Source organism: Anarhichas minor, unplaced genomic scaffold (genome assembly GCF_050575085.1).
Source record: "Anarhichas minor isolate MPS153535 unplaced genomic scaffold, ASM5057508v1 ptg000024l, whole genome shotgun sequence".
NCBI classification, from domain to species: domain Eukaryota; kingdom Metazoa; phylum Chordata; class Actinopteri; order Perciformes; family Anarhichadidae; genus Anarhichas; species Anarhichas minor.
This window is the reverse complement of record NW_027466470.1, coordinates 17,900,607-17,927,500: the sequence shown is the minus strand read 5'-3', so window position 1 is coordinate 17,927,500 and position 26,894 is coordinate 17,900,607. Positions and strand designations below refer to the sequence as shown.

Below are 26,894 nucleotides of genomic sequence, written 5' to 3'. Positions count from 1 at the left end.
CATGATCTATCTCATTGTAAAAGTCCATAAGAATCATTTGACTGATATTTGAAGTGAAGCTGATGTTGCCGTTAGAGCGGACAGTATTTCAGTAGACAGAGAGCCGCTGTTGATTGAACTCAGATGCTGAGGCTAACTCGCTTACACATAATTAGGAGAGGGGGAGGGAGGCGGTTTGGGTCGGGTTAATCCACTCCCATTCTTTGGGCATCGTTTGCACTCGAATGTATGCAAACAGAAATCAGGTGAATTCAAATGAGGCCGATCAAAGGTGAAGCTTGAACCCGTTTGTGCGCTCGAGTGGAGAGTGTTTGTTCAATTGCACGGTGAGTGTGCCACTCCTCTGTTCTAATCCTCCTCTTCATGCACAGGGATCTAAAGGCTGGAAACATTCTTCTCGGGGACGATGGCTCGGTGCAAATTGCCGGTACAGTGTTTCTACTTCCTGTTTCATTGTCGTTTGTTCAGCGTTTCTGCTTAATTTACAGTTTAATGCCCTTTTGTGTGGTAATTCTGCTACAATTATCCAGCTTCACAAACAAGGTCCACGTTGTTTCCCCTTTTTCTGGAGATTTGTTTGTCTAAATATTTTCGTGATTTTTAGATATGTTTTCTCTTCAATCACACACACTCCACAGACTTTGGTGTGAGTGCCTTTCTTTCCGCGGGAGGAGACATGACTAGGAACAAGGTTCGGAAGACATTTGTGGGAACCCCGTGCTGGATGGCTCCGGAGGTCATGGAGCAGGTAGGAGGCTTGTTGTGTAGCGCTTGCTTCTCCCTCTGTTGTCCGTCCTGTAATGCCTCGTAACTGGGTGATAAAAGGAAGCGCTTTGTTCACTCGGATCTGTTTTTAATCCGCAGGTCCGCGGCTATGACTTCAAAGCTGACATCTGGAGTTTTGGGATAACGGCCATTGAACTGGCCACTGGTGCTGCACCGTATCACAAATACCCACCCATGAAGGTAACTTTGCGTGGGCTTTTTTGGTACTTTGCTGTTCGTCAGTAACGCATCTACTGTCTCTTTGGTTACATGGCACATTCAGTTTTGCAAGCTACAGCCGTCTGCTTGATTAACACAAATCATTTCACCAGAAAAATACCTTTTTTTTTTTTTTAAACGGCTTTAACAAAACAAGGACAGACTGTTTTAAGGTGTTCTGTTGCATTTAGTGGCTGAAACGCTGATGACCTTTGGAGTCCATAAATGTTTCCTCAGTTTTGAATCGGCAGCTGTTTTAATCAGTTCCCTGAAGCTGTTCTTTGTTCTCTACGTGTCCGTAGGTACTGATGCTGACTTTGCAGAACGACCCTCCCTGTCTGGAGACGGGCATCACAGACAAGGAGATGGTGAAGAAGTATGGCAAGTCCTTCAGGAAGATGCTCTCTCTGTGTTTACAGAAAGATCCAGAAAAAAGGTCAGTTGGTGCTAAAACCCTCTTTGTTTTTTGACTCATGGCAGATTAAACTTGCGCTTGTTTTTCTTTCCATTAGAAGTTGTGTAATGAATATAATGAAGAGCCTTGTCTCTTTTTTCCTATTCAGGCCAACTGCAGCAGAGCTGCTGAAGCACAAGTTCTTCACAAAAGCCAAAGTGAGCCGTACATCACTATTATTAAAATACACTGAAATGTTTTTTATGCGTGTTTCAGAGGGAATCTTCATAGATCCTGTAATTACCGTTTGTCTCTCTGTTACAGAACAACGAGTACCTGCAGGAGAGGCTTCTACACAAAGGTCCAACAATAACGGAGCGATCCAAAAAGGTTCGGTAGTCTAATACGCCGCGAATACACACTAGTGGAAGATGACACATCTATGACATTGTGTTGCTCTGCACAGGTGTGCCGTCTTGTCTACGGTGTGTCCCAGTTTCCAAACTTGGATCTTGTTTTTTTTGGTGTTTGTTTTAATGCGCTGTGCAGGTACGTCGTGTGCCCGGCTCGAGCGGCCGTCTCCACAAGACGGAGGACGGCAGTTGGGAGTGGAGCGACGAAGAGCTGGACGAGGAGAGCGAGGAGGGCAAAGCTGCTGTGGCAGCTCTGCGGGTGAGACTCCGCCTGCCCTCGTCTTCAAACAGTCAACTCAGATACTTCATAAGGCCACTTTTCTTGTTTGTCTCTGCACACAGCGTCCTTATGGACAGAGGCTGGTGCTAGTGGACCTTTTAGTCTCAACATTTCTTAGCCAAGCTGGAGTGTGCTTTTGCTTAGGCCTCCTGCCTCAATGTCAGTGTAGTGCAAGTTTAGTTTACACCAGTAATCTGTCATGATCTGTAGACCTGAGAGTCAAGAATAACTAGACCTGCTGTTTGAAAATTGATTCTCCAACATGTGTTCGCACTCAATTCATGTCTGTCTTGGTGTGGGATTTTACTGTCTGTTGTCTTAACTGTGATTTCAGTTAAGCCCTGCGTTTAAAGTCCCCTTGTGTCAAATTCCTTCAATCCTACAATACTGCATCAGTCCATACATTGGGGGGGGGATAAAAGGAGACTTGCATGTTTTTAATCCTGACAATCTGTCATGTCCATTCTGCAGTCCCCCAGAGTGAAGGACGGGTCCGACAATATGGAGGTGAGTCCATTTTGTAGTGGACATGACCTGAAAATCTTGATTTATTGTAATGCCTCACTTAAGCGATCTGCATGACTGTCCTGTGTTGTGTGTGTCCATGTTTTTCCATTCATGTAAAAAAAAACAAAAAAAAAACACACCTGCTGATTTCTTTTCAATGGTGTCGTTTAGCTTTTCCCACCAGTAGATGGCGCCACACATCTGCAGTCCCCCGGTGCTGCGAGCGAGAGCCCTGCGAATGTGGGCCAGTCAGGAGATGATGCTGCGCCACAGGCTCCCGCTCAAACAGCAAGCCCTTCACATCCCCCCACTGCTCAGGTAAAAACACAGTCCCGTTTGAGGACAGGTGCTATGTTCTTGTAAGGAAGCTTAAGTTATGTTTACATTCAGTGTTGCTCACCAAAATGCGTTGTGTGTACCTTTGAGGTCCAACAAACATCTTTTAGATTTCATTCCTCTTAAAACATGTGATAAGCACATTTCTCATAAAAGTTTGAACGCTGCATTGTTTACCGCTATAGTTGCTAGCTTGCAGTAGTCTTTCTCACTGCCCTTGTTGATGCCTATATATGATTATTGGCACCAACTGTCAATTAGCGAGAAACCGGTGGCAGGATGTGAATCATTCATGCGCTATTACAAACTAAACGGTCATTCCTGTTGTGAGGGCTCCATAGTGCTACTGGTGTTCAACAGACACCATGAATAGGCAAGAAAAATGTCAATACTTCAAACAAAACTACCACAATCAGGTCACACTTCGGCAACAAATGAATCCTCTTGTATCGTTGGTGCAGTGTTTCTAACCTCCATGTTGTGCATTCTGACCAGAGGGGCTATACTTAACGGTTGTGCTGTTGCAGGAACCAGCTGCAGCCAATGCCAGTGTCCCCATCAGCCTCGTCCTGAGACTGAGGAATCCCAAGAAGGAACTCAATGACATCCGATTTGAGTTCATGTCGGGCAGAGGTAGGATGCAGCCGCTGGCTTCTTCTCTTCCGTCTTGTTCTAAGAGGCTCCGGTCTCAATCTCCTCTTCATATCTGCCCGCAGATTCTGCTGATGGAGTTTCTCAGGAGTTGGTCTCAGCTGGTCTGGTTGATGGGAGGGACTTAGTCATTGGTAAGTAAGAGATATAGCACTGAATGATGGATTTATATATATATATATATATATATATATATATATATATATATATATATATATATATATATATATATATATATATATATATATATATATATATATATAAATAAATAAATAAAATGTACTTGATGGAAAAGTCTTGTCATCTGTTCTTACATTCGCTGGTCATCTGACGAGGTCCTCACATTTCCTTTTATCTTCCGTCTAGTTGCTGCCAATTTGCAAAAGATTGTTGATGATCCTCATAGTAACAAAAATGTGACTTTTAAATTGGTAAGTACACTGACAGAAACGTGTGTGTGTGTGTATATATATATATATGTGTGTATATATATATATATATATATATATATATATATATATATATATATATATATATATATATCTTAATATACAGACACTTTACAACCTTTTTCCCTCTCTTCCAGGCATCCGGCGTGGAGGAGTCTGAAATTCCCGATGATATTAAACTCATTGGATTTGCGCAGCTCAGCATCAGTTAAGTCAAGTAGAGCCACCAACAGAGGATAGAAACTAATGGTATTGCACAGCTGCATTGTAGTCAATTCCAAGAAACCACTGCTGCCAAAGAGAAGACGACGACGACGACGAGGAGGAAGAAGAAGAAGAGGATGAGGAGACAGGAAGCTGGCAGGAGTGTGACACTACTGCAGGATGCATGAGGACCACATTGAGAAGGGGCTCAGTTCATAACAGGAATCACACTTGAAACGTTTACATTGCGCTTATACAGTAAATGGGAGAAGAGATGCAATCAACTATATCAACTCCTTATTTCTTTCTTCTTTTTTTTTTTTTTCTTCTTCCCCCCCCACTTCATACATGAGCACAATCCAAACCATCTCCTGCCAGTACTGGAAGTGATTGCCTTTTGTTTTTTCTTATTTTGTTTTTCTTAAATCAACTGTGCCACAAAACTCACTCGAGTGTCGTGCTTACTTTATATGGCACTTTATGCTACACTGAAATTGAAAAGCCTTAGTTAGTCAAACTACAGATATTACAAGAGTCCATCTGTGATTACGAGGTGTGTTTTATGTACGCCTATCCGAAGAAATCTCAGAAAAGCCCCTGTGACACTGATACAAATCACTTAGTGAAACACACTGTAGCATAGTTTTAGTTTTGTAATTCTGTACATTCAGATGGATTTTTATGTAGAATATAAACAAATTACCAGATTCCTGTTGAAGGCAGCCCAAGGTGTGGTGGTTTTGTCAAAACGTAACCAAAGAGTTTCGGCTCCGATTGAAATACAACTGCTCTGTCCCATAACTGCAGTAACGACACTTTGTCAGATGGTTCCCGAGGTATTCAAAGACAGGATTATTTTCACAGATTGATGCCTGCCTAATATTCTTGTACTATGCAATAGGTGTTTTCCTTTCACCGTGTGTGTGTGTGTGTGTGTGTGAGAGACCACTGGTTGCTAATATTATTTCTCTCGGGTTGAATAAATCCACTTATTGTGCTCGTACTAGAAGCTCATGAAGCCACCCCAGCAGATTTAGGAACCTGCAGTGAGGTTTTACTTTAATTTTCACAAGCAAATTGAACATTTAGCACAACAGACAGGCGGACGTGTCCTACGCGGGGGAGAAGCATCATTTAGCCCGTTACCCATTACTACAGTTCAGGAAGGATGCTGGCAATGAGTGTTGAGCCTGGAGCTGCTGGTGTTACAGGTCAATAGTGCATGTACAAAAACTGATAATGTTCAACCAAAAGTGAAATATATTCTAACCCTTCACCCACATTGCAAAGAAACACGCACACAAAAAAAAAAAAAAAACATGTTTTGTCACTTGCCTCAAGTGGTATTTAGCAGATAGTTTAGTCTCATTTGCCTCCATTCTGACACAACGGAGGTGAACGGAATGTTTGTGGCCAGTCTCACGTTAGTGACCAGACCGAAATTCAAAATAATTAGTCCCGCTCCTTAAAGGATGAGTTGGTTTAATTTGGTCGTTTGCATGCAAAGCTAATACCATTTTCGTCATCCTCGGCTGTACTTTGTGTTTAGCGCTAATTAGCGAATGTTAGCATGCTAACATGCTAAACGTAAGATTTTGACCGCCCAAAAAAAACATGCCCGCTAAACATCAGCGTGTTAGCGTTGCCATCGTGAACATGTTGGCAAGCTGAGATGAGCCTTTAGTTCAAAGCACTGCAGTGCCTCCGGACAGCCTCGCTGAGCTGCTAGCATGGCTGTACACTCTTTGTTCAATGCCTCGAGCAACAACAAACTACATTGTGTTTACCTGCATTGTATCGAGGGACAGCAGGAAGCTTGAGATGGTTCTCTCAAAACCTCAACAAATAGAAACCCAAACTATCTGCATGTCCGGATACCACTCCAGGTAAATATTTCATATTTTGGCTGAAGTAACCCTTTAAATGTCTCTGGTGGCCAGTTATTTCCTTAGTTTTTATCATATAGGCAAGTTGTTGTGACAGTACTGTAGTCTCTCTTGCTTTATTAACACTCACCAACACCTCCCCGTCATCACTCCCTGTGTAGCCGCTTGGTTGTTTTGTACCACGTGCAAAGGGCTGCGAGATGCCTCCTAGTTCCGGTACTGATGTAAATGGTGTATGTAAAGATGTTGTAAATGTACGTATGATGGCAACTCCATGCACTGTCACTCAAACATCATGAGGTTTGTCTGTAACGATGTAGATGCATTGACTGTTTTAAGTGTCGGATAAAAGGATCATTTCACTTGTAAATATAGCTCAAGGCAGATTGAGACTCATCACGTTCAGTACACAGAGTTTAACTTGTTTTGTAGTTTTTTCCACTGTTGGCCTTTGTCAGAGCATCACTAGTCATGCACAAATGATTTGTTCAATTAGCACCTTATTGATATGTTAACATGAGTATTTACATGGGGGCTTGAAATCTTACACACTCTGCTTTTGATGTCATGACATGCAGTTTTCTCACTGAAACCTGTCCAAGGCTTAACGGACACAAAGTCATTTTAATTAGACGGGCGACGCAGGTCACACTTCTCTCTCCCTGTGTGTATGTGTGTGGGGGGGGGGGGGGTTTGGTGATACAATTATCAATTATCAAAGGCTTTGAGCTGAAAGGCATTTAGATTTTCTAAATTACTTTACCCCTTTATTGTTTACTCATCAGAAAACCAAATATTCTGCCTCTTATGGAGTCCCTGAATGATTAGTATTAATTTAATCATTTAATTGGCAAGTAAATTCTTCTTTTTTTTACAGATCATTACATATATTTTTAAAATATCATTGATTATGAAATGTGTACATCGAATGCATAATTTGAAGTGGAATATTTGTGATAAGAGATTCCTTGACATGTATAGCTTATTGGAAAATGACAACAAATGCAAATGATTTTAGTAGCTGAATAAAGTCACATGATGGAATTCAATGATTGAGGACACTATTTAATTTAAATATGATTTCTTAAATTCTGGTTTTCACAGTTTTTGCTTTAACAGGTCAACCATTTGGTCCACTTAATTACTGACTACAGATGGTTAAACATTTATTTTGAACCTGAGCTTATATACGAAATTCAACCAGAGTTTCACACATCATCTGCAGTGTGAAAATGGTGGATTTTGGAGAGATTCTGAGGACCATCGGAGAGTTTGGCTTCTTCCAGAAGCTCATCATTCTTGCGTTAGCCTTCCCAAATTTCTTATTGCCCATCTTATTTTGCAGTTTTCTTTTTATCCAGTCTGATCCAGAGCGACACTGTAACACAGACTGGATCCTTCAGGCTGACTCCAACCTGACCTTGGATGAGCAGCTGAACCTGACTCTGCCCCGGGAGGAGGATGGGACCTTCAGCAGGTGTCAGATGTTTGTCCCTGTGGACTGGGACATCGGGGCCATCAGGGAGTACGGACTCAATGAGACCACAGGGTGCATGAAAGGATGGGTGTACAACGACACGCTCTATGAGGCCACCATAGTCACTGATGTAAGTCGGTAATGATGATTTGTAGTTTATTCTCAGCCCTACGGCTTTTTGACAGTGTTGTTTTGCAGTTTGACCTCGTCTGTGACAAGTCTAACATGGCTGAAGTTGCGCAGACAATCTTCATGGCCGGTTTACCTGCTGGTTCATTCATCTTTGGCCCCACAGCTGAATCGTAAGTGACTTGAGAAAGATAAATTAGGTAAAGTGCAAGTAAACTTTCAAACCCTTCATTTGACGGTCAACCACTCTCTAAACTTTAGGTACGGCCGCAGGAGAACCACCCAGTTGCCAGTTGTTCTCTTGCTAATATTCGTCATAGTTGCTGGCGTGTCTCCGAACATCTACGTTTACATAGTGTCACAGTTCATAGTTGGAGCTGCACTCGGAGGATATAGAATGAACTCCACTGTATTAGGTATGACTTCTTTTTTTTAATCTAACCAACATGTCTCTGATTTATGTTCAATAGGCTATCACAAGCATGAAACTGTCTTAGAAAATGCTTTTTTATTCCAGCTCAGATGTGATTTTGGTGTTTGACTTCTGTTTGTAGCTACGGAGTGGATTGGAGTCACCAAAAGATCCTTTGCCTCCTGCATGAGCCAGATGTTTTCAGCTGTTGGACAGTGTGGCATGGCTGGTCTGGTCTATGCTATCCGTGACTGGAGAATGGTGCAGTACGTCATAGCAGGAGGGCAGGCCTTTATATTCGTGTACATATGGTATGTGTTGTTTAATAATTAATTTCACTTCCTGATCATATATACCTGGACAAACCCAGTTTAGCCATGTGTGTCCCATGGTTTCATAGCTCTAGTGTTACTTTACAGACTGAGATAAAACCAGTGTCTTTTGGAAGATTGATGAGAAATTAACCTTGTTGGTAGATTAGTTTCTGATTTAGACAGTTTGTGAGTGACTCCAACACCTGGGCTGTGATTAATATTTTCAGGTGGATTCCGGAATCTGCAAGGTGGTTACTTGGAGAGGGAAGAACCGAAGAAGCAAATAAGTTGATCCGTAGAGCTGCAGCGATCAATAAAAAGAAAATCCCAGAAAATCTGCTGGACGAGGTAAATCGGATTCAATTTGAATGACCTCTGATCAAATGGGGGAGCGGCAGCAGGAAGAGAAGGAAGAGACTCCACACAAACAGCTGTTCACCGCTTGCTGCCCGGTTCTTGTGTTAAAAATGTCCGCTTAATAATAAATAAAAAAAACTGCGTTAACGCGCGATAATATAATTGTCGGCGTTAATTAATGAATGCGTTAACGTGATAATAATGCGTTAACTTGCCCAGCACTAGTGTGTGTGTATGTATATATATATATATATATATATATATATATATATATATATATATATATATATATATATATATTTATTTGGAGAGTGGAGGATGAATTTAGAAGTCTCACAGCCTGAGGAAAGAAGCTGCTCTGAAGTCTGGTGTTACGGCAGCTTATATTTTTGTATCTCTTGCCAGGCGGCAGCAGAGTGAACAGGCTGTGGCTGGGTGGTTATTGTCTTTATCCTTTGGGCTCTTCGCAGGCACCTCTTCTCACCAATATCACCGATGCTTGGTAGATGGGTACCAATGATGTTCTGGGCAGTTTTAATCGCACGCTGTAGAGCCCTCCTGTCCTGGGCCATGCACATCCCATGGCAGTTTGTCATGTTTCCAGTCAGGACCTTTTCTATTGCTCCTCTGGCTCGGGAATTTTGCCCTCTTAAGTCTCCTTAAGAAATACGTCCGTTTAGGAGCTTTCTTCACCAGGATGTGTGTGTGTGATGACCATGTCAGGTTGTTTGTGATGATGTAGACAGGGGTGTGTATTCGCCTCCACTTATTTATTATTCAACAATCAGCTCCTTGGTTTCACTGCCTTTGAGCAGTAGGTTGTTCTGAGCAACACTTATAGAGATATTGGCTATGGAGAGATATTTACCCTCTGTATTATAATAATACATTTGCCCTTCAGGTAACTGGGGAACGAGAAGTCCAAAGTGGAGGAATCAAAGCAATTTTTACCTCAACAGTCCTGGTGAAATATTTATTCATTGTATCCTTTGCTTGGTAAGTTTTAAGCACATTTTGGAATCTAGTCATACATTTAATTAAATACATTTTTGTGTCATTTTTGTGTTCTTGTGATTTGAAGGTTTTCATTAAATCTAGGCTACTTCTGCCTCATTCTGAATGTGGGTAAGCTTGGTCTGAACATCTTCCTGGTTCAGTTCCTGTTTGGGATCACTGAGGTGCCAGCACATTTCCTGTGTGTCTGGGTTCTGGAGTTGATAGGGAGGAAAAAATCCCTGATATCAACCCTCCTGTCTGGCAGCTTTTTTTGCCTCCTAACCCTTGCTTGCCCTCGAGGTGAATTTCCTGTCCTTCACATTCGGTCCACGAGGATACATCCATCTGACTGTCAGTGGTTTAATACACTCAACTTGCATTTTAATTCCAGACAGTGCTATTGTCATCACAGCCCTTATAACCGCTGGAAAGTTCTTTTTGAACTGGGGCGGATCCGTATGCATGGTCTATATTCAGGAGTTGTTTCCCACTTCTGTCAGGTACTCAAAATAAAAGTATACTAAATAAGTGATTATGGATAATCTACATATGATGTATTTGAAAGTGAACTCCACTCTTTCAGGCAAACAGCCGTTGGCTTTGGCTCCATAGCCTATAGATCAGCAGGCTTGCTGTCTCCGTTGCTCAACATATTGGCCGTGTACCACTGGTCCATACCCATCGTAGTCTTCAGCAGCCTGACGCTGATCAGTGGAGCTCTTGTCTTCCTGCTTCCCGAGACGAGGAGAAAAGAGCTTCCTGATTCAACTATTGAGGCCAAGGGCCACAAGTAAGCAAGCGGCACGATTTACTGAGGAGTTGTGCCAATATTGGCTTTTATGGGGATCATTACAACCGGTGGCATCCATCCACACTAGATCTGCTTTTCACAAGCTTGCACTCCTCAACATGTTTGATCTCGTTGGTTTCATCCATACAAAAAAATTAAATGTAAAAATTTCACTTTGTGGATAATTTGAGACTCGTAATTTCTCGTCCAGTTTAATTGAAACTAACCATACATGAACACACTTGCAGTGATTAAGTTAAAGATAACTTTTTTACAAAAAGTCGGACAGGTAAAGGTCAGAACTCTGCAGTCTAAACGTTGTCTTCCTTTTGTTTCTAGGAACATGACCAACAAGAACACAGGAAGTGACTCCAACATGGTCGAACACAACAGCAGAAAATCCACCAAACTCTAGTTGGAATACCGTATTTTTACAGATGTTTTTGTTGTGTATAGCATGAGCTAGCTATATAATGTTGAGTCGAATATTTTTATTTGGACCCGACTTTGCTGTCAGTGTTGCTGAGTCACCCAGTGTGTTTGCTCATGTACAGCGTCTGACTCAATCATGTGTCTTTATTGCTGTCATTTCTGTCTGTTGCTGTTTTACTGTTCTAGAAGTGGCCAGCTAAACGGCTGTTGTTAAGAAAAATAGCTTAGCAAGAAGGAATGAGGAACCCAGATCATGCACAGCAGCAAAAACAAAAACAAAAATCACTAAGTTACAAATTTACATGTGAGCTAACATGCAGTTGAGTTTCACATTCAGCAGACATGTGACCGACTACACCAGAATGCAATATACTGTTTTTCCAGTAGAATAACTGTGTGTAAAGCTACAGCTACATCATATCTCACCTGAGATCAAAATTAGAGTAGTTTTTCTTTCTTTCTTTTTTTTTTTTTTTACACATGACCCCTTAGTACAAAGCAAAATCGACTTTTGACCCTTTTACACAGGGTGTGTGAATGTGAGAAGTTCAACTGAAATGTAATTTTCTCCTCACAGACGGTTTCATCTGAATGTTTTGAAAGGCCTAGAGACAACTGTATTGTATTTTACATAGAGATATAATAAATAAAATAGAAAACCGAACTTTGTGTTGCTGGATTATGTTTTTCTGTTCTTACAACAAGTTATTAAACGCACAGAGTGCTGCGGAGGTCATTGGCTGTCATTACTTTTTGATATTTTGGTTTCTTTTGAGCACTGAGTAATGTGATCTCACCGCAACTGTCTTCTCTTATATACAAATGTGCGAACACAACTTTAGTGTTTGACTTCTTCATAAACATTCTATCAATTCTGCTTCGGGGCGTCATAGTCTCTTACTGTTAGAAAATGATGCTCTCTATTTGATTCAGCTTAGCTGTTTGTCGACAAAGTTGTGATGACTCCACTTTATGTAACAGGTTTATCTTTCAGGTAAGAGTGCTGTCGGAGAGGTTTGACGAGTCAGCATGTTGTAAAAGTTGGTGAAAGATCAACAGCACTTTCTGCGAGAGATAAGCGAAGTTATAGTACACTCTGCAAATAAATCTTCAGACAAGCAGCAGAGTGGCATTGGGTTTTTATTAGCAGCTCACTGGAAATAGCAGATTATACTGAGGTAAGACACCCTAACATAAAATCTTGTAAATTTTACTGAAGGCTTCAGATAAATGCTGTCTCATCCCTCCAGAAACATAGTCCAGGGTTTAAACATTAATGGACATTCTTTAAAGGTCATCGTGCAGCGACATCTCCTAACTGAAAACCGCTTCCCTGAACATGGCCGATTTCGGAGAGATTCTCAAGAGTATAGGAGAGTTTGGATTATTTCAGAAGATCACTATTTTTGCTCTTTGCTTCCCAAATGTTATTCTGCCTTTTCTCTTTGCCAGTGTATTTTTTATCCAGTCTGATCCAGAGCGACACTGTAACACAGACTGGATCCTTCAGGCTGACTCCAACCTGACCACATATGAGCAGCTGAACCTGACTCTGCCCCGGGAGGAGGATGGGACCTTCAGCAGTGCTGTTCCTGTGTGCTGGATGAAATCCCTCTGTTAAACCACAAATTGTTTACTTCTGGTTTTGTGTGGATGCAAGGATGATGTATTTTTTGGAGGCCAACCCGAGAAATTAACATCAACAAAAAGCTAATGTGTTTTTTGATGTTTGATTTTGGATTATTGAAAAAAACTAAAAAGCTCTGTGGCAAACAAACATTTATGATACTTATACATTTTGTTTAGCAAGTCACAAATTAACATGGATCAAATGAACAAGATACAACATTCATTTGGAAGCATTAAAGGTGATTATTTCCCAAAATGTTGAACTATTTCTCCAAATCCTGACCATTAACTTACAGGAGACAAACACAAATACCTACAAAGGCAGGTGAGTGGCGATGAGTGGGGTTTGCAGAGGGAAAAGCCAGGGGCAGGTGATTTGGCACAGGTGGAGAGACACACACACACACACAAAGCAAAACCCAACCGTGACAATATGATTTCTTAAATTCTGGTTTTCACAGTTTTTGCGTTAACAGGTCAACCATTTGGTCCATTTAATTACTGACTACAGATGGTGAAACATTTATTTGAACCTGAGCTTATATAAGAAATTCAACCAGAGTTTCACACATCATCTGCAGTGTGAAAATGGTGGATTTTGGAGAGATTCTGAGGACCATCGGAGAGTTTGGCTTCTTCCAGAAGCTCACTCTGATTGCGTTAGCCTTCCCAAATTTCTTTTTACCCATCTTATTTTGCAGTTTTCTTTTTATCCAGTCTGATCCAGAGCGACACTGTAACACAGACTGGATCCTTCAGGCTGACTCCAACCTGACCACAGATGAGCAGCTGAACCTGACTTTGCCCCGGGAGGAGGATGGGACCTTCAGCAGGTGTCAGATGTTTGTCCCCATGGACTGGGACATCGGGGCCATCACGGAGTACGGACTCAATGAGACCACAAGGTGCAGGAATGGATGGGTTTACTACAACACGCTCTATGATGCCACCATAGTCACCGATGTAAGTCATAGGTCTGTCTTATAGTCATTTATAATATACATGTTAAATAATCCTGATGAAATTAACATTTTTAGTCATTTTGTTTGCTTTTTCTACAGTTTGATCTAGTTTGTGACCAGGCTAATTTGTTGGAAGTGGCACAAGCAGTGTTGATGGCTGGCATTCTTATTGGTTGTGTCTTATTTGGACCTTTTGCTGAATCGTAAGTGTACTAGACGTAGTACAGAATATGTATTGTTGAATCTGTTTTTAAAAAAAAGAGTTTTTATACCACATATGCTGACACTAGGTTTTTATCTTTTCCAGGTTCGGTCGTAAATGGGCAGCTCAGATTTCACTCATTTTATTGCTGATATTTACTCTAACAACTGGATTATGTCCCAACTTCTATTTATATTTGGCATCCCAGTTCGTGGCGGGAATTGGCTATGGAGGTTTTCGACTGAACGCCGTCATATTGGGTGAGCTATAGGTCACTCCGTCATTTGAAAAAACTATTTTTGGGTCAGTTTTTGTTAAACCAAGCATTTAACTCTTCATTTATAATGCAAATAAACTCACCATTGTTTTCATCCCAGTATAACCACAGTGAAAGATAGCTTACTTACAACAAAGGGATTCTTTATCGAGTCTCAAAACTGACAAAATGTAGTCATAGGTCATTAAACATTTCAAAGGTGTAACTGAATACATGAATAATAACATTGTTAGACAGTGCATGTAAAGCTACCTTTCACCATAAAACTACTAGAGCCAGAGGAGATACTGTTAATCCTCTACTGAACTGCATACTGCTGTAGCATCGTAGCAGGAGCTAATGCATTTTTGTCATCAAAATAACGCTAACAAAGTTAGCTAGCTACTTAGAAGTTCACAGAAATCTTTCTTTATATCTTCAAGTGCATGTCTCTTGTCTTCATTTAATGACCACGTCTTTTAATCAACTAATGGATTTTGATCAACTAGCAATTATATTTCTCTTTACGCTCCATTTTAATTGTGTAGATAATTATTTATTGATGTATTCAGTTATTTTTTTAGAAACTTGTCTAATAACCATTTACAACATGTCAGTTTTGGGGCTCCATAATTCTTGGCAGGGGTGGTGATGTTAGCACAATGAACTCCAGTGTAACTGTCACTGATTTCCTGTTTAGCCACTGAGTGGATCGGGCCGTCCAAAAGATCGTGGGGAGCATGTGTGACTCAGCTATTTGGTGCAGTTGGACAGGCCGTCCTCGCTGGTCTGATCTATTTCATCAGAGACTGGAGACTGGCTCAACTAATCACAGCATCTCTGTTTGCAGTTGTTGCGAGTTACATATGGTGTGCACATTATTCTTTTTTATTAACCTTGTTTGTTTTAAAGGTGAATTAAAGATCACTGATAAGTGTCACTGTCCTTGTTTCTGACAGGTTTATTCCAGAGTCAGCCAGGTGGTTGTTGGACAGAGGAAGGACAGAAGAGGCTAAACAGCTGATTACCAAAGTGGCAGCCATCAACAAACGCACTGTTCCAGAGTCTCTGATGGAAAAGGTACTGATCCTAAACAAAAATAATATTCTTTATGCCACTATATCATAACTTAAATGCAATATTATATACACTGGTAATAGCAAACACATTATGGGGAATTCACTATTCCATGACAAAGTGTCTACAATTCAATGAATAGTATCTGTCTCTGAACAGTGTCAGAAAGATCTTCACTTAACGCCTTGTTAACTTTTGAGGAAAAAGTTGTATTGGATTATAATGGCTTGTAAACACTGCAGTGAATTGGTCCGTGCTGATTTGCAGTAAACCGTTTAGGATGAAATAACACAACGACTCACACGAAGAGTTAACAATATAAGAGTTTATCACCTCTCTGACACAGTGTGAACAAAAACTGAGTACGCTTTGCCAGGCTGTTGGATGACACGGTTTGCTAACACAAGCAAACATTAACGTGATATTGTGTCCACCCCTTGTGCATTACAGATTGTTAAGAAAGAAACTGAGAAAAAGAGAGGCATAATAATACTTATCCAATCATCTGTGCTTAGGAAGTATTTCTTAGCCGTAACATTAGCATGGTAAGTTACATTTCATGATACCCATAACAACTCTACTTAGCCTACAAATGATGCATTGACATTGCTCAAGTAATAACACATTTCACAATTCATATTTCAAACTGTTTAACACTTGTTGTGTTTTTGTAAACCTTCAGGTTCTCATTGAATGTTACCTACTACTGCCTTTCATTCAATGTGGGAAATTTTGGCTTGAACATCTTCCTGACGCAGCTTATGTTTGGTCTGAGTGAACTACCAGCGCATGTACTTTGCATCTGGCTGTTGGAGGCAGTGGGGAGAAAAGTGTCACTGATGTCAACTCTTCTGGTTGGGGGATTCTTGTGCATCTTAATCCTAGCTGTTCCCCAAGGTAACGCACTTCAGGTAGTGTTTCTCTGGCTGTTAGACAGGGCACCACCTGGGTCCACCTGGGTTGCAATCAAAATTAGTTCAGATATTCATGACACTGATGTTAATGATCCCCTAACTTGAGTAAAATCTCAACAATGTTGGATTGATTGCCTCATTCTATGAACAACCTCGCAGAGTCTCCATTATGGCCGCTTGTTCGACAATAGTTTTTGTGTCCGACACTGTGTTATTCTGTTCAAGATGATGCTGTTGCTGTTACCACCTTGGCAATCTCAGGACGTTTTTTCATAAACTGGGCAGGATCCATATGCAACGTGTATATTCAGGAGCTGTTCCCCACATCTTTTCGGTAAGCCATCTCTATCTGAGTCTCTCCATCTCACTGTAGTATGACGCATTGTGCAAAAGTACAATAGGGATATAGCACCTGCCTTTGATTGTTTGTGCACCATTAAAGGACACCAGTATGTTTACTGTTGGCTTGTCTTCTATTTGTTTAGTTGTCTTTGAGAATAAATTGTCCAGCCAGGGTTATATATTAGACTTGGTTACTTGGTTACTACTTGGTTTTGACCTGTTTTTAGTTGAGGAAGGTGAACATTATGATATGTGGGTCAGCCCAGCAGCTGTCAAGAACCATTTTCTCTTATGGGACACTAGCTTCAGTATTCACTGACGTGCTTTTTTTAAAGTGCTAACTGTTGCAGTCAAATTGGTTTAACATACGCAGAACAAATGAAGTCTTGCAGATACTAAATGGTGTTACTGTTCTTTTTAGTCAACTAATGTTGGACAGGTTGAATGCTTCTATCCAAAATAAATGCACAGAATAAAGGCAGTAAAACCACAATTGTATTATTTGTACTGCACTTAAAAAACTTATTTAGGAAGCTTTATGAGATTTAATCAAGTTTAGTACAATACGGTGTCACGATGGAATACTTTAAATTAAAAAGCGGTGCACGTCTGAGCTCTGTATGTCTCTGTTTCAGACAAACAGCCTCTGGTTTGGGCTCCACTGCAAGCAGAGTTGGTGGCTTGCTGGCCCCGTTGCTCAACATGTTGGCCGTGTACCACTGGTCCATACCCACCGTAGTTTTCAGCAGCCTGACACTGATCAGTGGAGCTCTGAGCTTCGTGCTCCCGGAGACCAGGAGAAGAGAGCTTCCTGATTCAACCGATGAGGCCGAGGGCAACAGGTAAAGCAAGCCGCAGGCCAGGACTCTGCACATCGAACACCTGTCATTGTTAGCGAAATGTACAGTATAACAACTGCGGCCTTCAGGAGCAAATTGGGGTTCAGTATCATGTATCATTATCAAGGACACTTTGACTATTTATTGTGTTTGCTTCAGTGGTTTTGCAGGAAAAACTTTATTTGAATTAATCCAGTTATTGGTATAAAGACAAGACAACATTTTCGGTAAAGATGTTGAAAATAACATAATAACATAATTTTACTCTAAGATTAAAATTTTGTTTCATTATGAAGAACGGACTATTAGCATCTCCAAATTACAACATAGCTACTTTTAATCAATCTTAAGTACTGCGCACAATCAAATATGAAAACCCTTTTCTATTTGAGCTCAAGAAGTGACTACTCATTTTGTTTCTGTAGTTTTGTTAACAAAAAGATTTGACCGAAATACATTAATAAAAACATGTAACAAAAAGCAATCCAACTTAAGCAACATACTCTGTGTATTCATTTCTCCCACAGCACCCTGAAGAACCAAAGTGAATCAAACAAGCCTACACAAAACATGTCCACCCGTCTAGTCTGGATGGGCGAAAACGGATACGTTTGGAAATGATGACGCCCACACCCGCATTCGCTACTTGATTGCTTCTTAGCAGTCACGACGTGTCCTTCCCACATTCGTCACGCACCTATCACGTGACCCTTTCCCGGAAGCTCACAAACAACATTGATTATCGATTGACTACCAGGTTAATTCAACTGATTACAGGTGTTGCTGACTTTGTCTTTACTAGCAGCTGTTGTCCAGTTAAAGTCTGCCTTTTTGCAGAGGAAGCAGCTGTTAATTAATGGAGCGATTAGTGAGCGGCGTGACCAGCGCAGCAGTGGACGTCTGAAGTCACAGTTAGCGGCTTTAGGGAGGACGATGGACACAAAACGACGGACTTTCCTTTCCTTATTAATGCTTATTTTGTTCTGCACAACAATTGTGAAGTCCGCAGATAAACTATAAAGGAACAAAACATGAATTGCTCTCCAGTACGACAGACTTCAGCCACCAGCAGAGCTACGAGTGAGAACAGACAACGAAACCGAGAGGGAACGAGTGAGAGATGTGTGTTGACCACATTTATGGACCCATAATCTAGTAAACCTTTATGTGTAAGTGTTGATTTTAAAGTAAATTTGATGTGAGTGAGAGAGAGAGAGAGAGAGAGATAGAGCAAGACCCGCAGCGCTGTAACTAAGTCTGAAAAATAAAACTTCTAAAACTTTCCACGAAATTTGTCTGTTTGAGTTTATAGAGGAAGATTTTAGAGAAGATCTTAAGTATCAAATACGACCTTTCATTCTTAAAGACTTTATTACTCTGTCGTATATTTTTAAGCAACCAATTTACTTCCTGTTTACACGGCACCCACCCGCATGCCCAGTGCACGTGAATAGTCACGTGACATTCATTTTCAGGCATTTTAGTCTGGACGGAGATCATCTCGAAAACGAAGCTGAAACGCTCGTGTGGATGGAGATCGTTTGTTTTAAAACTCCGTTTTAAAGCAAAAACGTATTAGTGTGGATGTAGCCTAAGACTGCTAAAAACACTGAGAATAATCTTGCTGGTTGCCATTCATCACTGAAACACTCAAACAGTCCAATGTGTGTTGAGAACGAGTGGAGCTAAACACTGGACTTTTACCAATCCAAGCTGAATGCTAACGTGCTAACAGCAGCATTAGCTGGACTCAAATTTTACCACTCTAATCTGTGCTTGAGCTTTAACTGGAGCTGAATGCTAACATGCTAACTCTAGCATGTTAACACACATTTTACCAACTAATGGATGTTGAGACATGCTGGTATTTATTATGTAGTTTTTCGACATGTTAACAGTTACATGCCTCCACTGTGTATGGTGACATAGTATTTTAGCAAGTTAAGAGTTCTTACGTTAGCATGCCATGCTAGCATTAATCTCAAAGTACAGTAAAGATCGCAGGGATTCTGTCATTTGTTCTCGAGGAATACTGATTTTGGGGGTCAAAACCTGCATGTAGCAATCCAAATTTGGACGATTCATCTCCTGTGGAGCAAGAAAGTCAGTAAAAAACTAAAAAAATGTTACATTGGACTTTTGCTTTGGACCAAGTGCTAGCATGCTAAAATTTAGAGCGACCAAATTTCCACGTGCACACAAGAAATATCTAATTGTAATCGGAAGATTGGCATGAAACTTAAAGTATTTCATGCTTTCCATTTTGGACACTGCATTGGTTTTCTTGTTGTGTTGCCTTCAGGTCAAATAAGCACATACGATGTCTCAAAATCGAATGAGCTGATTGCTCTGGAAGTTACAGACGACATTAATGCTCACAAGGTAACAAATTATTTTTAAAACTTTTAATGACATGATGGCTTTTGTCTTGTGCCTCAGGACAAACTTTATATTTTCAGTCACTCCATCAGTTTTTACCTTGTACTGTAGTGTGTTACTTAAATTAATAACTGATCTATAACCATGGAGCATGGTTTCATCTGGACCCTGGTCCTTCCTCCAACCATGGCCCTGCTGACTCCAACTGCTAATATCGCTTTTATTATTACTCAAATTACTATTTCATAGTACCGATACCATTAATGCACATTATTGACCTGCTTCTTCACCAGAGTCTCTGTGCTTTCTCGCCTCACAGGTTCCTGTGTATCCGGGTTATACCTGGACCAGGTCTTGCCTCCAGATGCCGTGGTTCTGTCATACATTGATTGTTTTGTAATTACATTGAATGTGTTGTAATTCATTTATCCTGTTCTACACATGACATCTATTGCACTTCTGTCCATCCTGGGAGAGAGATCCCTCCTCTGTTGCTCTCCCTAAAGTTTCTTCCCCTTTTCTCCCCGTTAAAGGTTTTTTTTGGGGGAGTTTTTCCTGTTCCGATGTGAGGGTCCCGGGACAAGAGGATGTCAAATGTGTACATATTGTAAAGCCCTCTGAGGCTAATTTGTAATTTGTGATTTTGGGCTATACAAAAATAAATTGAATTGAATTGAATCTGAGATCTACTTTTGACTGATATTTGATTGCCAAAGCTCTCAATAAAAACTCTTCACACTGGTGGTCCGTGGGTTTTGCTGAACCAAAGGCACATTGTGGAAAAATGTACCTGTAGAAAAACATACTATTTTTGATTTCCTTAAAAGTAATTATTTTATCCTTTTGAGAGGCACAAACCAAATACCATTCACCTTTTGGGATGAGCAGAAGTCTGCAAATTAAATGGAAACTCTCTACAAGGAGGTAAATGATACAATATGTTTTATGTGAATCAAACAGCTGCTAAGAACTTTATTCAAGTAGTAAAAGTACAACAGTCCATTTTTAAGAGAGGACAGCAACTTGAAATATTTGAAATGCTACTGAGATAGCACCACCTCCTGGTCTGTTGACATAACTATACAAGTAAATTCAAATTTCAGGTCTGCCGGTTATGGTAAACACACCTACAGAGATGTTTACTTTGATATTTCTATTTCTATTTCTGCTTTATATTTTATTAATCTGTGTGGGACCAAGTTCAATACTGAGAAAAAATACTTGCAAATGTATTCATTGTGCAACAGAGCTGATTTTAATCTTGTAGTTAATCCGAAGGTAAAAATAGAGTTAACATATACTTGTTGAGAAGGTGAGTCCAAAATGGGACACTGGTTAAACTAAGGCTCTAGAGGTTATAAAAAAAATAAAAAATAAAGGTTATGGTAACATTTTACAATAAGGTACACACAATCTTGAGTATAGGCACAAATTAGGAACAAACTGCTGGTAAAACAAATGGTCAACTCCTAATCAAACTCAGTAGCAATTCGGTATAGTGCACTTTACTTGAGGAGACACAGAAATAGAAACGTTGGGTAATAATGAAGTAATGATTTGTTATAGGTTAAGTGCTGTTTAAAGTAATCAAGAACTTTCCATTCAATAGGGTACCCTCGCTGGACAAATCTGGCTTTCATGTCCATAACATCTTTAATGGTGTTGCTCTTCTTACTCTAAAGAATTGGCCTTGTGGTAGACCTCTCTTAGTGGGGTTAGATGAAAACTGCTTGCCAACAAAAGCGTGTTTTTATCAGTGTATTTTTGGTATAGAGAGGTTGATAAGGTGCCATTATTTTTTTTTATAACCCACATGTCCAGAAAGGGAATCTTTTATTCACTGTAACCCGTAGTAAATTGCAGATTGCTGTTGAAGTGTCGCCTTGATATAGACAAAAAACATCAACGTACCTATACCATTTCAAAATTTTGGGCAAATGTGTATTTTCTCAGGGTTCAAAACTAAATCTCTCAAAATAGAGGCTGACGCTGGTACCAGAGACTTGTAAATAGAAGTCTCCATTAAAGTTAAAATAAATCTTTTTTATGACAAAAATTGCCAAATCGATGATAAAAGTAATCACCAAATTTGGAGACATGGACAGAGAGAGTATCAAAAATTGAACTATTCAGCAGACAGTTTATATTTTGTTACATTTTTGTTATATTATTCACTTCTATGCTTCTTTTTCTTGTCATCTGAGCACTGTTTGATAAAAAAGTAACAGGGGAGACAATAATGAATTTGTCTGAGCGGGATGCCCAGACTGATTTGTGTATTTTAGGCAACATATATGGCGGATAAGGTGCTGACAATAAAGGAAGTCATGTTCAGTTTTGGTAATCCAACCTTTTTGTCTAACCTCTTCCAAATAGACACACAAATCCTGATGAAAAGAGCTAGTAAGGTCAGTGTCCAATTTTATTGTTTCTGTTTGACAATTTAGAGACAATTTGCCACTGAGTTTCTTAATACTACTGAATCTTTTAATTTCACGCAATATGTTTCTGGCGCCACTCACAGGGGTGGTCACACCTTGGACCTTGTGTTCTCTCTGGGTCTTGATATTGATCATACCAGTTGTGAGGACCTGCTGATCAGTGACCATGAATGTATTTTCTTTGATCTTTCTGTAAATGCTGACCCCTTGTGTCTGAAATGAACATTCCACTCCCGCATTGTTACTCAGAGTACAGCTGATCAGTTCTCAATGCACTTTTGCTGTGATATTAACACAAATCACAATGATGTTGAACTCTTAATACAGTCTTTTAATGAACATTGCACCACATTGCTGGATAAAGTGGCACCTCTTAAGGAAAGGACCAAGGCTGCCTATAACACTTCTCCGTGGATGATAGACGCTGTCTGCAGCCTGAGACGGAAGTGTCGCAGGACAGAGCGGCTCTGGAAAACCACTGGGCTAGAAGTGCATCGCTCATATCTCAAAGACCTCAGAGTTTCTTTTAATGCTGGAGTAAAGGAAGCTAGAACTGCTTATTTTGCCAACTTAATCTCTTCCTCAAAGAGAAATCCCAAGATTTTGTTTGACACAATTAAGAGAATTGTTTCACCGTCTGTCTCTACATCACCATGCTGTTCTGTTGATGATTGTAACAAGTTACTTACATATTTTATTGATAGGGTAATAGCTATTAGGTCTGGCATTCAGCCTGGGATTTGTTCATCTACATGTAGCTCCTCTCAATCTCCTACTGTTCTGGACTTTTTCCAGCCTATCAGCCTTCAAGACCTGATGGACTTAATTAACAACTGTGTTAGTACTTCTGGACCTCAGTTCTGCATTCGACACTGTAGACCATAACATCCTGATTAAGAGGCTTCGTGATTGGGTTGGCATATCTGGCATAGCGTTAGACTGGTTTACATCTTACCTCACTGACAGAACTTTTAATGTCTCTTTGGGTGATTTTGTGTCTGTTACCTCTCCATTGTCTTGTGGTGTACCGCAGGGCTCGGTTCTGGGGCCTCTGTTATTTTCCCTTTACTTGTTACCTTTGGGACCGATTATAAAAAGTTACAATGTTGCCTATCATTTATATGCAGATGATATCCAACTCCATCTGTCATTCAAACCCAGCGAGGCCTTCACATTATTAACTAGGCTCCTGGACTGTGTCAATGCCATCAGAGACTGGACGGCAGAAAATTGCTTACAACTTAACGACAATAAGACGGAGGTTCTAGTTATTGCACCGGATGAGTTTGTCCCTATGATCAGGCAGAGTATTGGTCCACTCTCCTCTGCTGCCCATTGCAACCTGCGCAATCTAGGGATTTTCTTTGGTTGATCCATGTCGTTTGACCCCCATGTTAAGCAGCTGTCCAGATCATGTTTCTTCCACCTAAGAAATATCAGTAAACTGAGATCTGTAGTATCAACACCTGAACTAGAGATGATCTTACACACATTTATCTCTTCACGCATCGACTACTGTAACACACTTTTCACATCACTCAGTGTAGCTGCTCTTAACCGTCTGCAGGTAATCCAAAACGCTGCCACCAGATTACTCACCAGGACAAATCGACGGTCTCACATCGCCCCCATACTCAGATCTCTTCACTGGCTCCCTGTAGCTTTTAGGATACACTTTAAAATTCTCACTCTCATTTACAGAGCACTACACGGTCAGGCTCCTACATATGTAGCTGATCTACTTCACCCCTATTCACCCACCCGTGCTCTCAGGTCAAACGTTTTAAGTCTTCTGTCTGTCCCACGCACACGCCTTAAGACCCGTGGTGACCGAGCTTTTGAGGCAGTAGCACCGAGGCTATGGAATGCTCTGCCTGCACCTCTACGCCTCGCAGATTCTGTGAACACTTTCAGAAACCAGCTCAAAAAGCATCTCTTTAGACTGGCGTTTGGGTAAAACCCATGTCCTAGACCTGCTTTTAAACCATGTTTTAATTTTGTTTTTTCTGTGTGTATGTAAATTATTGGCCCTATGGTCACATTGTGTTTTTTATGCTTGTAATTTCTGCCCTGTGAAGCACTTTGTGACTTTTGTCTGTGAAAAGCGCTTTATAAATACATTTTACTTACTTACTTACAATTTCTAATTTTATGTATTTTGAATACAAATTGCCCCACCTTTATCTGTTGCTTGAATCACAATGTCTTTATCATCAATCAGTTCATTCAAAGCAGTCCTCTCATAAATGTCAAATTATTTAAAACTTGAAAAGGCAGGTTGTTCATCTTCATTATCTTCTGTTCAACCATTCTGCAGAACGTGTTAATGGATGCATTAGTGGTGTTGGGGGGTAATGGTTCACTAGCAGTTAGTTCCTCATTAGCTCCTCAATTGATCCCTGGTAATTTATTGCATAGTGTTACAGAGGTTGTATTTAAATCCAATTCCAAAGAAAAGAACATTTTCAGCTCAGAATCTGCAAGACCTACTGTTCTTGTACAGTAGACTATGATGTATCAGGAAATTCATATGGTAGTACCACAGTTGTAAGGCAGAATGTTCTCATAAAATTGATGTTTTAGAGCAAATGTTACTGGCTGTGTATGTAGTCCATAAAAGGTTCTTATCACAACATTCGTCATCGTTTACGAAAAATATTTTTGTAACATGATGCAAACGGTATGATGTCTATAAAGTAACTGCATGCATTTAGTTTAACAAAATTGGCCTTATTCAAGTTCATTAAAGTATTGATTGTACAATGTGTACCTCATAAACTCTTTTAGGTTTTAAGTCAGAAATGGCGTAAAATCCGGTCATAGGTTTTCTTGACACCCAAATGCCCTGACCCATCATGAGCAAGTCTTAACACATGACCACGAAGCTTGGATGGAAGGACGACTTGAAAAATGGGATCCCCAACAAAATCCTCACCATTGGACTCTCACTTCCTCACCAAAATACCATCCTGAAGAAAGTAGGCCCCGGAAACACGTTTCACCTCACCAACTGACAGCACTGACCCAAACAGCTCCTCCAAGCATGGATCCGCTCTCTGTTCACTCTGCAGATCACTATGAGACACAGACAAAGGAAAATCAGGTAAACGCAGAAAATTTTCCTCCACGTCCCCATCTACCCCCTTTGACTCAGCGCGACTCATCGCCCACGTAACCGCACATGCGGGGAAAACGTTGAAGTGACTATCTGAGGAAAAGGCACATTTGCCCAAACACGGTTGCCAGCCAAGTTGTTGCCCAAAATGATGTCAATCCCTTCCACTGGTAACGCTCATCTCACACCAACGGGCACTTTGCCCTTCACCAAGCCACAGTCTAGATTCATATGCATCGGGACATGCAATACCCTCAAGCCCATTCCTCGCATCAGGATTTTATCCTCTGTGTCTGTCTCATCTGAAAACGACAAAATAGACTCCCGAACATAGGAGTTGACAGCACCCGTATCCCTCAAAATCTTAACGGGCACCTTAATGTCGCTACCAGTCTGTGTTACAAAACCTTCTGAGACAAAAGGACTCATCTGGGCCAACAGCCACGCCAGATTCCACATGGACACCTGGCCACACTCCCACATCCACAGGACCAGGAACGTTTGCAGCCAGTGCAGAAGATTTTACCCGCCCGTAAATGCCCAAAATTAGCGTTAAAAAAAGCGAATAGGATTTTTTACATTCGATTTTGGAATTATTGAAAAAAATACTGTATGATACTGTTTTGTTGAGCAAGATGATCTATACAAATGAAGATCTATACAAATGAACACCACTTTTATGGTTTTGAAGGGTAAATGCATTCAATAGAAGTAAAAAGTTAACTTCAAACTAACTGCATGAGCGCGAGTATACCAAAGGAGGCTGTGACGATGCTTTGTAGTCTCATTTATTCATTTATCAGCAACCACATTTTTAAGACGCGTAAAAGCTTTAAAATTCACAAGTGAGGTATTTACTTATGTATTTTATATCGTAGAAAGAAAAAGGTTAAAATCTCTTAAACTTGTGTTTACCACAGACCTTTTTCAGATATCTAACCACAAACCCATTCAAAAACCTGTCGACTACAAGACAAGAGAACCAGAAGTGCAAAGAACTGTAACTCATTTGCGGTTTTTATGACTCATTCCTGTACCACTTTAGAAGTTGCTAGAAGCAAGGCTTGCTCATTAGCTAAGTAGAAACCTACGAATTTCTCCAATAATTTACAAGACTTTTTTACCACCACTTTACTTTACTGTTACTGCCATTCTCGCCGTTGTGCCAGTGTCTATACCAGACTTGCTTTGTGTTTCTTTGTTTGGGCAAAACAAACTGTAAAATTCGGCCTCATATATTGCTTATCATTTGAACCAAATTTAATTCCATAGAGATTGCTACAAGTATTTCAAGGTACACGTAGTTAGTTGCAGCCTAAAACAATTAAATGGTCTGGAAATGACATGATGATGATATCAATCATCCACATACTAACCTCTACTTTTTCTCTCCTGACCAGCAGGATGCACGGTACACAATATGATTGCTAATCTTTTGGCTGCAATGGCCATACATGGCACAAGCTCAACTTTTAATGTGTTCAGCTTTAAAAGTAAAATGATAATTTCAAGTAACACTCTGCTCCTGAGGTTAGTCAAATCATTTACTTTCACCTGCATCAATTGTGCACTGCATCGTTTTATATCACTTTAGTTACCAATTTGAATTAGTTTAACGATGTCTGTGCAGGTCAGGTGACCACCAGTCAATATAATAAATCTTTGTGCTTGAAAATAAGTTAGTTGGGTTAAACATTAATGGATTAATGGATATATCTCACATTTCA

The 26,894-nt window shown here is 40.4% G+C and overlaps 3 protein-coding genes across 4 annotated transcripts in view; all 3 read left to right on the top strand.

Annotated features, from left to right (window-relative positions):
- Positions 1–7,153, top strand: part of LOC142956031 (serine/threonine-protein kinase OSR1-like) — an 11,357-nt gene extending 4,204 nt beyond the window's left edge. For both annotated transcript variants that reach the window (XM_076097325.1, XM_076097326.1), the window contains exons 5-17: positions 372–427; positions 639–748; positions 865–966; positions 1,287–1,420; positions 1,548–1,596; positions 1,703–1,768; positions 1,928–2,050; positions 2,543–2,578; positions 2,750–2,896; positions 3,442–3,547; positions 3,631–3,699; positions 3,932–3,996; positions 4,152–7,153. In XM_076097325.1, coding sequence (XP_075953440.1) covers positions 372–427; positions 639–748; positions 865–966; positions 1,287–1,420; positions 1,548–1,596; positions 1,703–1,768; positions 1,928–2,050; positions 2,543–2,578; positions 2,750–2,896; positions 3,442–3,547; positions 3,631–3,699; positions 3,932–3,996; positions 4,152–4,226 — 1,138 coding nt within the window. In that variant the 3' untranslated portion in view covers positions 4,227–7,153. The remainder of the gene's footprint in view (positions 1–371; positions 428–638; positions 749–864; positions 967–1,286; positions 1,421–1,547; positions 1,597–1,702; positions 1,769–1,927; positions 2,051–2,542; positions 2,579–2,749; positions 2,897–3,441; positions 3,548–3,630; positions 3,700–3,931; positions 3,997–4,151) is intronic.
- A 150-nt stretch (positions 7,154–7,303) lies between these two features.
- On the top strand, positions 7,304–11,675 carry LOC142956030 (solute carrier family 22 member 13-like). The gene is made up of 10 exons (XM_076097324.1): positions 7,304–7,711; positions 7,780–7,883; positions 7,972–8,126; positions 8,265–8,433; positions 8,664–8,784; positions 9,695–9,789; positions 9,875–10,089; positions 10,181–10,289; positions 10,373–10,579; positions 10,919–11,675. Exons 1-10 carry the CDS (start codon positions 7,337–7,339, stop codon positions 10,992–10,994), a joined length of 1,626 nt encoding a protein of 541 aa, XP_075953439.1. The 5' UTR covers positions 7,304–7,336; the 3' UTR covers positions 10,995–11,675.
- A 1,222-nt stretch (positions 11,676–12,897) lies between these two features.
- On the top strand, positions 12,898–18,510 carry LOC142956528 (solute carrier family 22 member 13-like). Its single transcript, XM_076098160.1, has 10 exons — positions 12,898–13,603; positions 13,702–13,805; positions 13,910–14,064; positions 14,761–14,929; positions 15,020–15,140; positions 15,588–15,682; positions 15,820–16,034; positions 16,277–16,385; positions 17,029–17,235; positions 17,760–18,510. Exons 1-10 carry the CDS (start codon positions 13,229–13,231, stop codon positions 17,851–17,853), a joined length of 1,644 nt encoding a protein of 547 aa, XP_075954275.1. The 5' UTR covers positions 12,898–13,228; the 3' UTR covers positions 17,854–18,510.
- The last annotated feature ends 8,384 nt before the right edge of the window (positions 18,511–26,894 follow it).

Coding starts and splice junctions, on each gene's coding strand:
- LOC142956030 (XM_076097324.1), top strand. CDS start 7,337: ATGGTGGATTTTGGAGAGATTCTGAGGACCATCGGAGAGTTTGGCTTC. Junction 8,785..9,694: donor CAGAAAATCTGCTGGACGAG/GTAAATCGGATT, acceptor TTTGCCCTTCAG/GTAACTGGGGAACGAGAAGT. Junction 10,290..10,372: donor TTGTTTCCCACTTCTGTCAG/GTACTCAAAATA, acceptor CCACTCTTTCAG/GCAAACAGCCGTTGGCTTTG.
- LOC142956528 (XM_076098160.1), top strand. CDS start 13,229: ATGGTGGATTTTGGAGAGATTCTGAGGACCATCGGAGAGTTTGGCTTC. Junction 15,141..15,587: donor CAGAGTCTCTGATGGAAAAG/GTACTGATCCTA, acceptor TGTGCATTACAG/ATTGTTAAGAAAGAAACTGA. Junction 16,386..17,028: donor CTGTTCCCCACATCTTTTCG/GTAAGCCATCTC, acceptor TCTCTGTTTCAG/ACAAACAGCCTCTGGTTTGG.